Source organism: Rhinatrema bivittatum, chromosome 7 (genome assembly GCF_901001135.1).
Source record: "Rhinatrema bivittatum chromosome 7, aRhiBiv1.1, whole genome shotgun sequence".
In the NCBI taxonomy this organism is placed as follows: domain Eukaryota; kingdom Metazoa; phylum Chordata; class Amphibia; order Gymnophiona; family Rhinatrematidae; genus Rhinatrema; species Rhinatrema bivittatum.
Window position 1 is genome coordinate 264267331 of NC_042621.1, and position 13926 is coordinate 264281256.

At 45.4% G+C, this 13926-nt stretch overlaps 1 protein-coding gene across 2 annotated transcripts in view; it reads right to left on the reverse strand.

The window, feature by feature from the left end:
* The window catches only part of LCOR (ligand dependent nuclear receptor corepressor), a 459578-nt gene that overhangs the window by 199604 nt on the left and 246048 nt on the right, over positions 1-13926 (reverse strand). For both annotated transcript variants that reach the window (XM_029610175.1, XM_029610177.1), the window contains exon 2: positions 351-416. In XM_029610175.1, coding sequence (XP_029466035.1) covers positions 351-416 — 66 coding nt within the window. The remainder of the gene's footprint in view (positions 1-350; positions 417-13926) is intronic.

Below are 13926 nucleotides of genomic sequence, written 5' to 3' on the forward strand. Positions count from 1 at the left end.
ATACACTCACCCAAAATTAAATTCCTGTTTCGCAACACATCAATGCAAGATACAGCTTGTGTAGGAAAATATATTTTTAAACAGTATATTCTTAACCACATTTTATAAATTAATAAATGCTATGGAAACAATTTACCTTTATCTACTCCCAATCTTCTAATACAACAGCAAATAAAAATACCTCTAGCTATATGAAGACGAAAATGTGCTCATTAGCAATTTCAGCCAATATGAAACTGAACATTGCCTGGAGAAAAAAATGCAGAAATCACCAAGGTAACATATACATTTTCTAGAAATAGGACTGTATAAGCTTCTGTCATTAGCAAAGCAGAACAAAAAGAGTATACCTTTAAATAAGCTGAGATCTTTTAATAGTCCAGGTCCAAACAGTCCTTCTAGAATACTTTCAAAACCTGAAAAACATGGAATGAACACTTAGTATTGTAAATTGAATGTGTAACTACAACAGTATTTAAAATCTATTGTTCTACAATTACTTCTGAGAACTAAATGGCTCTCAGAGTAATTATTTTCTACAGAACATAAGAATTGTTATGCTGGAACAGACCAATGACCATTGAGATCAGCATCTAGTCCCTAACAGTAGCCAAGCCAGGTTGCAAGTACCTGGCAGATCCCATAAAGTAGATCCAATTCCTGTTATGTACTCCTAGGGATAATATTCTTTAGTTTACCAGGTAATGTATTATGAACTTTTCCTGCAGAAGCTTACCTAAACCTTTTTAAATCCTGCTATGCTTGTTGCCTTGACCACATCCTCTGGCAACAGATTCCACAGCTTGACAGGACATCAAGTGAAAAAGTACTTTTTAAGATCTATTTTGAATCTGCTGATGGTTAGTTACATCTCTTGTTTTAAAATTATTGCAAAAGGTAAAATTACCATCCTTTATTTACCTATACCAACCATTCATGATTTTATAAAACTTCTTTCATGACTTCCTCAGCCTTCTCTTTTCCAAGCTGAAGAGCTCTAGCCTGCAATGTCTCTCATCATAGAAGAGATGTTCCATCCCCTTTATCATTTTTGTTGCCACCATGTTCTTCTGGAGATGGGGCAACTAGACAGCACACTACACTCAAGGTTCGGTTGCACTGTGGCTCAATACAGAGGCAATATGAAATTTTCTGCTTTATTCTCCATTCCTTTCTGGATCATTCCTAACATTCTATTTGCTATTTGACTGCTGCCACCACCACACACTCAGCACAAGATTTCAACATATTGTCCACAAGGACTCCAAGTTCCTTTTCCTATATAGAACTCAGCATCGTGTACCTGTAAATTGGAATTATTTTTCCCTGTGTTTATCGCTTTGCACATTTCCACATTAAATGCTATCTACAAAAGAGAACATATCACGGAAACACTGGTTGAACTACACTGGCTTCCGATCAAAGAAAGAATCCATTACAAAACAGTGTGCACCATACATAAATTAATACATAACGAAAATGCAGACTGGTTAAATACAGCCCTCCGAGTACACGTCCCTAACAGAAACCTAAGGTCAGCAAACAAAGCCCTCCTGACTATACCATCAGTCAAAACAGCAAGACTAACACAAGTAAGAGAGAGGGCACTATCATTTGCAGGACCCATACTATGGAACTCCATGCCCTTGGATTTAAGACTACAAAGAGACAGCAAAACCTTTAGAAAAGGTTTGAAAACCTGGCTATTTAAACAAGCCTTCCAGAAAGAGAAGGGAGAATAGAAGCCAAGGATGGGCAAAGCACCAACAATTAAACAACCATACACACTGCAGAAATTCACTAAGTGTGTAGTTTTTAAGATATAGCACACCATTATTAATGGATAAGTTACATTTGTAAAATTAGCTCTGTAATTAAAACTGAGAAGGAAAGACATGGACATGATTAATCACATTTAACAACTAGCATTGATAAACTATGTTACCGAACCTTATGGCACCTATGTAAACTGACAAATTGTAGCATCATTACTTTTATGTGCCTTAATGTAAACCGTTGTGACGGTCCCCACCAAACAACGGTATAGAAAAGACTTAAAATAAATAAAAAAAAATAAATACCATTTAACTTCTCAGTCTCCTAGTCTCAAGATCTTTCCTCCCGTTCCTTACAATCTGCTGCTGTTTTAACAACTTTGAATAATTTTATGTATCTGCAAATCTGATCACCTCACTTGTTATTCCTTTTTCTAGATTTATGAATGTTAAACAGCACAGGTCCCAGTACCAATCTCTATGGTATTCAACTAATGACCTTTCTCCATTTGGAAAAATCATCATTTAGTATACCTTCCATTTCTAACCTTTTAACCAATTATCAATCCACAACAAAACACTGCCTCCTACCCCATGACTTTGAAATTTCCCGAGGAGTCTCTCATAGGTGACTGTAATATGCCTTCTGAAAATCCAAATACACTACGTCAGCCAGCTCACCTTAATCTACATGTCTGTTTACAACTTCAAAAAATTCTATGAGATTGGTAAGGAACAAAGATGCATTAGAAATACAAGAGAATCAAACCATGTGTGAACATTTTTTTGGAAAATACTAAATGAACAGCTCAACTGAATCACTATTTGCAGTGATTTAAGAAACTATCATTCTGGACAATGCTATAGTATCCTTTATTTTGCAAACGTGTGTCTGAGTGCATTCTGTTCATGTATACAATGCTGATACTGAGTAGAGCGTGATAGGATTATATATGATTTAGTTCTAGAATAGACTCTATCTAACTAGATAAATGAAGCTTGACCGACGTGCCCACAAATGCGCAGTAGAGAGCAGCTCTACTGCGCATGTGCGGGCGAGCACGTCAGTCTTAGGCAGCGTCAAAAAAAACCAAAAAACATGGCGGCAGCGGGCAGCGGTAGCGGGCGGTAGCGGCGGCGGTGGGCGGTGGCGGTAGCGGCAGCGGGGGCGGGCGGCAGCGGAGGCGGTAGCGGCGGGCGGCAGTGGCGGCGGTAGCGGGCGGCGGTAGCGGGCGGCGGTGGCGGCAGCGGGCGGCGGCAGCGGCAGCGGCCAGTAGCGAGGGAGGGAGGAGAGAGAGAGAGGGAGGGAGGGACGGACTAAGTGGGAGGGACGAAGAGAGAGAGTGGGAGGGAGTGACTGAGTGAGAGGGAGGGATTGAGTGAGGGGGAGGGACTGAGTGAGGGGGAGGGACTGAGTGAGGGGGAGTGAGCGGGACTGAGGGAGAGGGAGGGAGGGAGTGGGACTGAGGGGGAGTGAGTGGGACTGAGGGAGAGGGAGGGAGAGTGAGTGGGACTGAGTGTGAGTGAGAGGGAGAGAGGGGGAGGGAGTGAGTGAGACTGAGTGGGAGGGAGGGACTGAGTGAGAGGAGAGGGAGGCTGGGGAGGAGTGGGTGAGTGGGTGGGAGGGAGGTAGGGGAGAGAGAATGAGGGAGGTAGGGGAGAGAGAATGAGGGGGAGGTGAGAGACAGAGGGATGTAGCCCGTTTTAACGGGCTTAACGGCTTGTATTGTTATGAACAAAGCTTCCTTCTGTCATCACCTAATTAAAAAAAGAAATGCAACTATGTAAGCAAACTGCTGAGAGGAAGAGCAAGTTTGCTTACCGTAAAAGGTATTTTCTGTAGATAGAAGGATGAATTAGCCATGCTGTCTGGGGACATCTTCTGGGCAGCCAGGTGGCGGAGCTTCTCTAAGTGCAGAAAGTTCTTGATTGTGTGCACCTGCTGACGTTTTCCCTGCGGCTCCCATCTTGCCTCAGTCTGTCTCAAAGCTTACATGGAGACAAATGCAGAGACCGTTGAGGAAGGTGGGCGGGTCAGCATGGCTAATTTATCCTATCTACGGAAAACACCGTTTATGGTAAGCAAACTTGCTCTTTTCCCATAGATAAGCAGGGATGAGTTAGCCCTGCTGTCTGGGAGTTCCCCCAGCTGAAAGGGTTGAGCGCTGCAGCAGATCTGTGGGGAGTGGGAATATCCTCCAGGAGAGAAAAGAGGTGCACTCAATCCGGTCCATTGACGCGGACAGTCACTTTAAGTCATCCCTGATTGAAGAATGGACCTACTCATCGCTGCATCTGCAGCAGCTTGCTGGTCAAAGAGTAATGGGAAGTGAAGGTATGCAGCAAGGATAACATTGCAGCTTTTGCAAATGTCCAGTATAGGCACCTCTTGCAGATGGGTTATGGACGCCGCCATAGTCTGGATCTGGTGGGCCTTTGGGGAATCAGCCAGGGTCTCTGATTTCTTTTTGTAACAATTGAATGCAGTGGGAAATCCAGGATGTAAGAGTTCTCTTGGATACCGGAAGTCCCGGGGCATTGGGATTAAAGAAGATGAAAGCTGGGAAGCCCTATGCTCCGAGTGCATTCTGCGCTTGTAGTAAAGCCAGGGCACGCTCGCAGTCTAACCTATGAAGCTGCCTGTCGCTATCTGTCTTGTACGTCTTCAGAAAAGAGAGTCGGCAGGGTGATAGTCTGGTTAAGGTGGAAAGCAGACAACTTTGGGTAGGAACATGGTGTGCATACGCAAAGTCATTTTGTCATGATAAAATTCTAGGTATGGTGAATAGTGAACAAGGGCTTGCAACTCTCTAACCCGTTTGGCAGAGGTGAAGGCTACAAGGAAGAGGACCTTCCAAGAGAGATACTGCAGGTGACTGTCTGCCAAAGGTTCAAAGGGGAGAACCATGAGCTGCTCCAGAACTATATTAAGGTCCCATGGAACCAGAGGTTTCAGGATGGGCGGACGCAGAATGCCCTTCATAAATCTGGAGATCAATGGGTGACAGGACACCGGGGAGCCATTTTGGAGGTGATAGTATGCTGCAATGGCACAGACATGGACTCTGACAGCAGTGGCCAGGCCAGTCTGGTACAGGAGATGGAGGTACTCCAGAAGTAGTTCTAGAGAGCAGAAAAATGGGTCTACCCAGTGCTCACCACACCATTTCGAATACCTGATCCATTTGCCTTGATAGTTCCTCCTGGTAAAGAGTTTCCTGGAGGATACTAGGATGTCCTCAATTTGCAGAGGTACATTCAAATGGCTTAACACTATCCTTTCAACCTCCACGCTGTAAGATGTAGGGAGGAGTGGCTGGGATGGAGGAGGGAGCCCCCATCCTGGGAGAGCAAGGCCGCACTGTGACCGAGAGGTATGGGCCGGGCAACGGAGAGACGGATCAGATAGATGTACCACGGTTGTCTGGGTCACACCAGTGCTTTAAGAATTAAATCGGCCATGTCTTCGATACACTACTGAATCGTCCATGAGATGAACAGTATGGGGGGGTAAGCATAGAGGAGACCGTCCGTCCAAGAGAGGAGGAAAGCGTTCTGTGCTAGGAGCTTGCTGCTAGGGTAGACAGAGAAAATCGGATCCTGTTGTGTTCGGTAGCATAGAGACTGACGTGAGGAAGACTCCAAGTTTGAAAGTGTCTTTCTGCCACATCCTGTTGGAGTTCCCATTTGTGAAGGTGGAAGATCCTGCTGAGCCTGTCTACTTTGGAGTTTTCTTCCCCCGGCAGAGAAGTCGCCTGGAGCGTGTTGGACTGGGGTTCTGTCCATTTCAAGATCTGTACCGCTTCCCTGCACACCTTCCAGGAACCAGACCCTCCTCCTTTGTTTATGCAGAACATTGCTACTTGATTGTCCATATGGACCATGACAGTCTTTTCCCGGAGGAAGCCCTCGAATGTGCGAAGGGCATTTCTGATCGCTCGAAGCTTCAGAAGATTGATCTATTGGCCCATTTCCCAGCTCGACCAGCAGCCCTGAGTCTGAACCTGGTCCAGATGGACACCCTACCCTTTGTTGGATGCATCTGTGGTGAGAACCAGTTGGTGAACCAGCAGACAAAGGGGTGCCCCTCCGGTGAGGACCGTCGGGCCCAGCCACCAGCTCAAGTCCTTTTTCATGCTTGGCATGAGGACGATCTGTCGGGACAAAGGGTGTCGAAATTGTGTCCACTGCGTCTTCAGGTCCCACTGCAGGCGGCGCATGTGCTGGTGGGTGTGCGGCACTACATAGATGGAGGCTGCCACGTGACCCGGAATGGTAAGGACCTGTCAGGCAGAGGCGTGCGTGGCATTCTGCAGCTGAGTGGCCAAGGTCCACAGGGCAAGGGCTCTGTCATTGGGAAGGAATGCTCTGCCTAACTATACTGATATAGGCTCCAATGAATTGTAGGGCCTGAGTTGGCTGCAGATGGGATTTCTCATAATTGATTATCAAGCCCAGATTTTCCAGGCACTGAATTGTCATCAGCAGGCTGCTGCATAGGGCAGGGGGATCCAAGGGCTACCAGCAGCCAGTCGTCGAGATAAGGAAATAGTTGGATTCCCTGTTTCCTTAGGGGGCTACAGCTTCCGCTAGACACTTGGTGAAGACCCTCAGGGCTGACAAGAGGCCAAAGGGAAGCACCTTCTACTGGAAGTGACGTCCACTGACTTGGATGCACAGGTACCGCCAGGACATATGGGGCATAGGGATATGGAAGTATGATTCCTTGAGATCCAGAGAACACATCCATTTGGGCTGTAGGAAGGGAAGTATGGATTTGAGAGAAATCTTGAATTTCTCTCTGGTTAGAAACTTGAGGGCTCTCAGGTCCAGGATTGGATGTAGGCCCCCTGATTTCTTGGGGACGAGAAAGTATTAGGAGTAGAACCTTTGATTCCACTGACGGGTACTCGGCAGGTGGAATGCTGGAGAAGCATCCTGGTGATATCTTCCCCAAGGCAACAGCTGGCCTGCGAGTCTACCTGTTTCGTCCGTATCCAGTAGGGAAGGGTCGGCGTGGATTTGAAAAGCAAGGTATAGCCTTCTTTGATGATCTTGAACACCCAACAGTCGGAGGGGGATCACCTCCCAAGAATGAAGGAATTGGGAAAGCCTCCCACCCACAGGCAGCGGTAGAGGTGGCCCAGACATCTCTAAAACTCCTGAGGGGTTTTGGGCATGTTGCTGTCTGCAGGAGGGCGAGGTTGACATGGATTATGCTGCCAGGAACGGATCTGCGACTATTGGGGAGGTTGTATCCGTGGTTAAGGATAAGGCTGCAGGCAGAAGGGGGTGTATGGTCTGTATGGATGTCTTTGAAAGTAGGGCTTCCGGTAGGCTGGGTAGTACTTCTTTGTGGATGAAGGGTCTGTGGTGATGTCAGAGACATGACCGCCACATTTTGTTCTTTTAATTGGGCCACTGCCTTGCGCAAAAAGGTTGTCCGGGAAACAGGGAAGATAGACCAGTTTCTCGAGCACGCCCTCCCTGATGGCACTGGCCCGAAGCCACACTAGGCGTCTGGCGGTGATGGCTCCTGATGTGGACCTCTAAGATGTGTCGAACACTTTGTAGATGGTATGGAGTAAATGTCTACGCCCTTCTTCCAGATTGTGGAATTGCTCGGGCGAGTTGCCATCTGGCACAGTCGCAGTGACTAACTGTTTAAGAGACTGGAGACACTGGTATAGGTATCGAGTGATATAAAACTGGTGGTGTTGCATCTTGGTATTAAGCATACCGGCTTGAAAGGCACGCTTGGCACAATCATCTAGGTATTTGCAATCTCGACCTGGAGGGGTATTAGACTGCAATCTTGTCTTTTTCACCCTCTTCATAGCCAATTCAACCACGATGGATGCCTGGGGGAGCTGGACCATGCTGTAAAATGGGGAGTGCCCCATGCAAAACTTGAGGTCTGATTTTTGCGATGTTGTTGATCCGGAGAAGGAACACTCCCAAGCCCTGGTCATCACAGCATCCAACACGGCATGCGAGGGCAAGGCTGTGGGCTCAAACGGCATCTCAAAGATCTTTAAAATGCTGAAAATTTCCACCCAAGGGTCTAGCACCTTTCTGGTCTCCACCCCGAGTCTGTTACCCACTTTCTCCATGAATTTAGAGTAGGATAGGTCTTTTGGGGGGTGAAACCGGCTCAGGTTGGTCCTCCGGAGGGTCAGAAGGCTAACCAGAGAAGGAGCTTGGAGATGTGGATGGCGACCGGGGAGGAGAAACGTCTCGAGGAGAGCCCTGAATAGGAAAACTGATGGAACATGGTTCAGGTCTAATGCTCCCCTGGAGGGGTGAAAGCGGGGCCTCGCGGGGAGAAACTTCATGAGCCCTGCTGGTACATTGGTCAACGGCCTGCTGCTCCACAGACAAGAGAAATTGTGTCAATATCTATGAAAATATGTGCCTGAGTGCATTCTGTTCATGTATACAATGTTGAAACTGAGTAGAGCGTGATAGGATTATAAGATAAGATATGTAGTTCTAGAATGGACCCTATATTATTATGAACAAATTTTCCTTCTGTCATAACCTAATTAAAAAAGAAATGCAACTATGTAAGCAAACTGCTGAGAGAAATGGGATCTTCAAAATATTTTTATGGAAGACTACATTTATCATCCAATTTTCTAGTAAATATCACAGGACTCAACAAATCCTGAACACTATCACCATGGCAACCAAAATTTCACCATGGCACACAGGACTTTCATGCCCTAATGTAGAAACACCCCCTCGACCAACAGAAAAGCTGTTTGCTTTGGTTGACACGGTGAGACTCCTACATTTCAACTGTGCACTGTAAAAACTCCTGAAATGGTCTCAGTCTTGTAAAACTTAAGACCACAAGACCTGCACAGGGGTTCAGACACTATGTGGCACAAACTCCCTATGAGCTGTATGATGCCAAGCAAAGGGAACAGCTCTACCAAAGGCAGCAGCAGCCAGAGGGGAAAGAGTACTAACTAGCTGCAGCTAGCTAGAAAGGATGGGAGAGACAGGCTGACCAAATGCCTAGTTGGGTGGGGATAGAAAGGGAAAGACTGGGCAAATAGATGGCTAACTGGGGGAGGGGGATGGCAAGTTATGAGATGACTGGCTTGTTGTAGTGGTCTGCTAGCAAACTGGCTGGTGCTAAGAAGGATAGAGACTGGTGGTAGGGCATGTACTAAACTGAATTTAAAAGTATGATTTACTAAAAATGTTTTCTTCCCCATTAACAAAGAATGGGAAGACAGCTTTAGCAAATGGGACCCTAAATATACTATGGAAGTCCCTGGAAATGGTTCCCCTCTTCCCACACCTTAACTCCAGCCACTGACTCCTGGACTCAAAGAAAATTTATCAAAGCCAGATATATCAACTTTTCTTTTCTAACTTAAGAACGTAACACTGATTTTTGTTCCTTAAAACATGCACGCTGCACCATACTGAGAGCATCTATTTTGCTTTCAAGATACTTACAGTTGTCAAAAGAGTTAAAACTTAATAAATCCTTTTATCAAAATGGTACAAAGTTCTTTTCTCCACAATGCATAAAATCTCTTCTACATTTTGGAAAAGAACAATTTAACACAGTAATATAGCAAATGACTGAAGGATAAGGGCCAACTGGCCCATTCAGTCTGGCCAGCTGTCTTTCTCACAGATTTTCAGTAACTTCAGAAACATAAGCATATAAATTTCCATACTAAAAACACACCACCAGCTCCATGCCATATCTCTTACCCAATTTAAAACTTGTTCCCATCATTGCACTCAATCAATCCCAACTATGTTTAAAATATTATTACAGAGATGGCCTCTACTATCTATCCTGGTAGCTATTCCAGGTATTCTCTTAAGAACAGAAGACTTTGGGTTGCTGCTCATAGCCCTTACATCACTGCTGCACTGACCGGAGGTTCCTGCTCTTCCCACCACCAATGACATCGGAGGGCTGCCAGGAACCATAAGAAGCTTGTTCCTGTAACAAGCCATCACCAGCACGCCTAAGTCTCTTGCCAAAAGGGTGCGCCTCTTGTTGCTGATAGTGGAGCTCAGCAGTTTCTTCTTCAGAGTCCTACACTCGTGATGGGTAAGAAGCAAAAAGGTTCTTCTCGTTTGCTCCCACCTGCGGCATCAACCCCTCTTTCTCCTTGCCCAGACAATGTTGGACACTTATGTTCCAGATAAATCAGGGTCAAAAGGAACTAGGGGCTTCTGCCCCCAGTCCCAGTAATTTTTCAGTCTCACTCAGCCCTGAGGGTCCTATTCCACTGCAGGCAATTTCCTCAAGCTTTATGGGAACTGTGTCCAGGTCAGCTAGTGCTTCTACTGCTTTGCCTTCTCCCGTACTAGATGGGGAGCTCCCTACAGTGGGTGGTTTTTCTTCTTCTTCCCCTTCCCTCACTGATAAAGTTACAGAGGCTACCGTGCCTCAATCTACGATTACTAAACCTGCAGAAGTCACCTTAGATTCTTTATGGACAGTGATAGTAAACTCTGAGAAAAATGTTTTGTTTAAAATTGATGCAAAGTTGGGAACCTTGGGGGGGTGGGGGGGGGGGGGTCTTTCTACCAAGGTTGATGAACACTGAGATATTAGATGTATTGGATAGGAAAATAAAAGCTTCAAGGAAACTAAGTCATTACAGGAATGTCATCTGTCTCATTAAGGATAATCAAATATTGTATCGTAAATTAAGAGAATATGGGTAACCAAATTAGGAAGTGTAATCTTAGGTTTATTAATTTTCCTAAGTGTTCCTTACTATCTCCAATGGAACTGCTAAAACAATTTCACCGGATATGTTAAAAGTTTCTAAAGATGTTTTTCCATCTATTGTCAAGTTGTTCTATCTACCTTCTCGCACCTCTCGATCTCAAGCTAGTTTACCACTAGAAGAGTGTGACCTTTCCAGATTCTTGGATCATTCTGGTTCTGAAGGAATCGAAAGGGCTACTTTAGTTGTTACATATGCTTGTGAGAAGAATAAAGATTGGACCATAAAACCTTTTTTGTGTCTTAAAGATCGCTTTCCTGATGTTTTGAAAGAGACTCAAAGATGTAAGGCTTTTCTGCAATTTAAGCAAAGAATGATTAGTTTGGGTAGTATTTTTTCATTAAAATTCCCAAGAAAGTGTTGTATTAAGTATAAAGGGAATTTAACATCATAGAATTCAAAGAATCAATTGAATGTGTTTCTTTCTAATCAAGCATCTCTGAGTTCACTTGAAGTCTCCATAAAACAGAAAACTTTAAGACCTTTATGATTATACTGGTTATATTATATGACACTTTCTTTTTACTTAACTCCCCTTTATTATGGTCTAATTTGCAACAATTTATTGCTGTTTCTTTTCTTAAAATCAAGTTTACTTGATTATTTGTTTTGAAAATACCTATAAAGATTATAAAAAGATAAGTCTTGCCATACTGGGTTAGACCAAAGGTCCATCAAGCCTAGTATCCTGTTTCCAACAATGGCCAAGCCAGGTCACAAGTACCCGGCTGGAACCCAAGGGGTAGATTCCAAGCTGCTTATCCCAAGAATAAGCAGTGGATTTCTGCAGCTCTACCTTAATTGGTAATGGATTTTTCCTCTAGAAACTTGTCCAAACTTTTTATTTTTATTTTTTTAATGCAGCTACACTAAGCTTTCAACATATCCTCTGGCAACGATTTCCAGAACTTAATTATGCATCGAGTAAAAAAAATATTTTCTCTTATTAGTTTTAAATGTATTACCTAGTGACTTCATTGTGTCTCTCCTGGTCTTTGTACTTTTCCAAAGAGTAAACAAGTGATAAGCAAGTTTGCTTACTGTAAACGCTGATGTCTGTAGATAGGATGAATTAGCCATACTGTCTGAGGATGTCCTCCAGGGTGGCCTAGGCAGAGCTTCACAAAGATCACAGAGCTTTGGCTCTGTGCGGCTGCGCATCCTTTCCTGCACAGCGCCATCTTTTCTCCTCAGTCTATAGTAAAGCTTATCCAGTGAAGTGTAGAATGCAGAGGCTGTCCAGGGAGGTGGGTGGGTCAGCATGGCTAATTCATCCTGCTATCTACGGAAAATACCATTTATGGTAAGCAAACTTGCTTTTTTTCTCCCATCAATAGCTAGGCTGAATTAGCCATGCTGTCTGGGAGTCCCCAGCTGAGGGCTGTGAGCGCATTCTGAAGACTCAGAAATGGGACTTGAGTTCTGCCAATGTGGATTGTCACTGAGCTCAACCTACTTTTGTTGTGGACAGCCTCACTATATTGTCACTGGTTGTAGCATTGCCAAGCCTAGTGCTGCGCTGGAAGAGGCTTGCTCATTAAGACAGTAATGAGATGTGAAAGTATGCAGCAATGAACACGTGGCGGCTGTACAAATGTCCAGCAATGGAACTTTGTGGAGATGAGCCACTGAAGCTGCTACTGCTCTTACTTGGTGAGCCCTAGGCGTGCCAGATAAGGTTTGCAGTTTGCATGGTGTAGTAGAAGTGAATGCACTGAGAAATCCATTGGACAGAGTCTGTTTGGCCACCAGGAGGCCCAGTGCATTCGGGTTAAAGGAAACAAACAGTTGAGAAGCCCTCTTCTCAGAGTGTGTCCTATATTTATAGTAAGCTAAGGCTATCTTGCAGTCCAATGTATGGAGCAGCCATTCTGTTGTTCCCATGGGAAGAACGTTGGCAACATGATGGTCTGATTAAGGAGGAAAGCCGACATGACCTTGGGTAAAAATGAGGGATGTGTCCACAAGGTGACCTTGTCATAGTGGAACTGAAGATACAGGGAGTAGTGAACCAATGCCTGCAGCTCGCTGACTCTTCTCGCTGAAGTTACTGCAACCAGGAAAAGCATTTTCCAAGTTAGATACTTCATGTGGCTGCTATGTAGCAGTTTGAAGGGAGGGAGCATGAGCTGTTCCAGCACTAGGTTGAGGACGAATGGAACTGCCAGTTTCATCACAGATGGTCTCAAATGCAAAATCCCTTTCATAAATCAGGAGACCAGAGGGTGGTTTGACACCGGAACTCTGTTGCACGGGTGATGATACGCAACGATAGCACTAACATGGTCCCACACAGAGATTACATTGCTAGACCTGCCCGATATAGGGAATGGAGATACTCCAGCAACAACTCCGGGGAGCAAGAGAAGGGGGGTCTAATGTTTCTGCCCCTTCACCAGGCCAAGTAATGGTGCCACTTGCCCTTGTAATTTTTCCTGGTAGAGATCTTCCTGGAAGATACCAAGATGTCCTGGACCTCCGTTGGCAAGTGCAGGTGGCTCAAACCTCTTTCAACCTCCAAGCAATGAGATGTAGCGAGGAGTACATGGGGTGAAGGAGGGTGCCCCATTTCTGAGTTAGGAGATCTACTACAATGTCCCCCAGGGGAATAAGTGGGGCAGTGGAGAGTCGAAGTAGATAGACTTACCAAGGTTGTCTGGAGCAAGCTGGAGCAATTAGAATGAAGTCTGCAACGTTCACAATATACTTTTGGTTCGTCCTGGAAATTAGTGGAATCTGAGGGTAGGTATAAGAGAGTCCCCTCCATCCATGGTATGAGGAATGCATCCTGGGCGAATTGTTCCCTGCTGAGGTAGACTGAGCAGAACTTCACTTTCCTCTTCTGTACCATCGCAAAGAGGTACATGCAAGGAAGACCCCACATCACAAGGAGTTCATCTGCTACTTCTTGGCGAAGGGCCCATTCATGCGGATGAAAACTTCTGCTCTGTCGGCCATGGTGTTTGCCACGACCAGGAGGTAGATCACCTGGAGGGAGATGGATTGTTCCTCTGTCCACTCCAGGATCTGGACCGCTTCGATACACAAGATCCAGGAACCAGACCACCTCTGTTTATGTAGCACATAGCTACCTAGTTGTCCATGTGGATCATGACATTTTTCCCCCGCAGGAGGTTTCTGAATGTGTGGAGGACACTATTGCTCTATTGTTCCAGCAGGTTTATCTGTTGAGTATGTTCCCATGTGAACCACAGTCCTTGCATATGAACATGGTCCAGATGGGCCGGCCCCCCCCACCCCTTGATTGAGGTGTCTGTGGTAAGAACCAATTGATGGGCCGGGGCACAGAACGGTGCTCTTATGGTGAGATCTGCAGGGTGCAACCATGTCAGATCCCGCTCCATGACTGGGGGGTC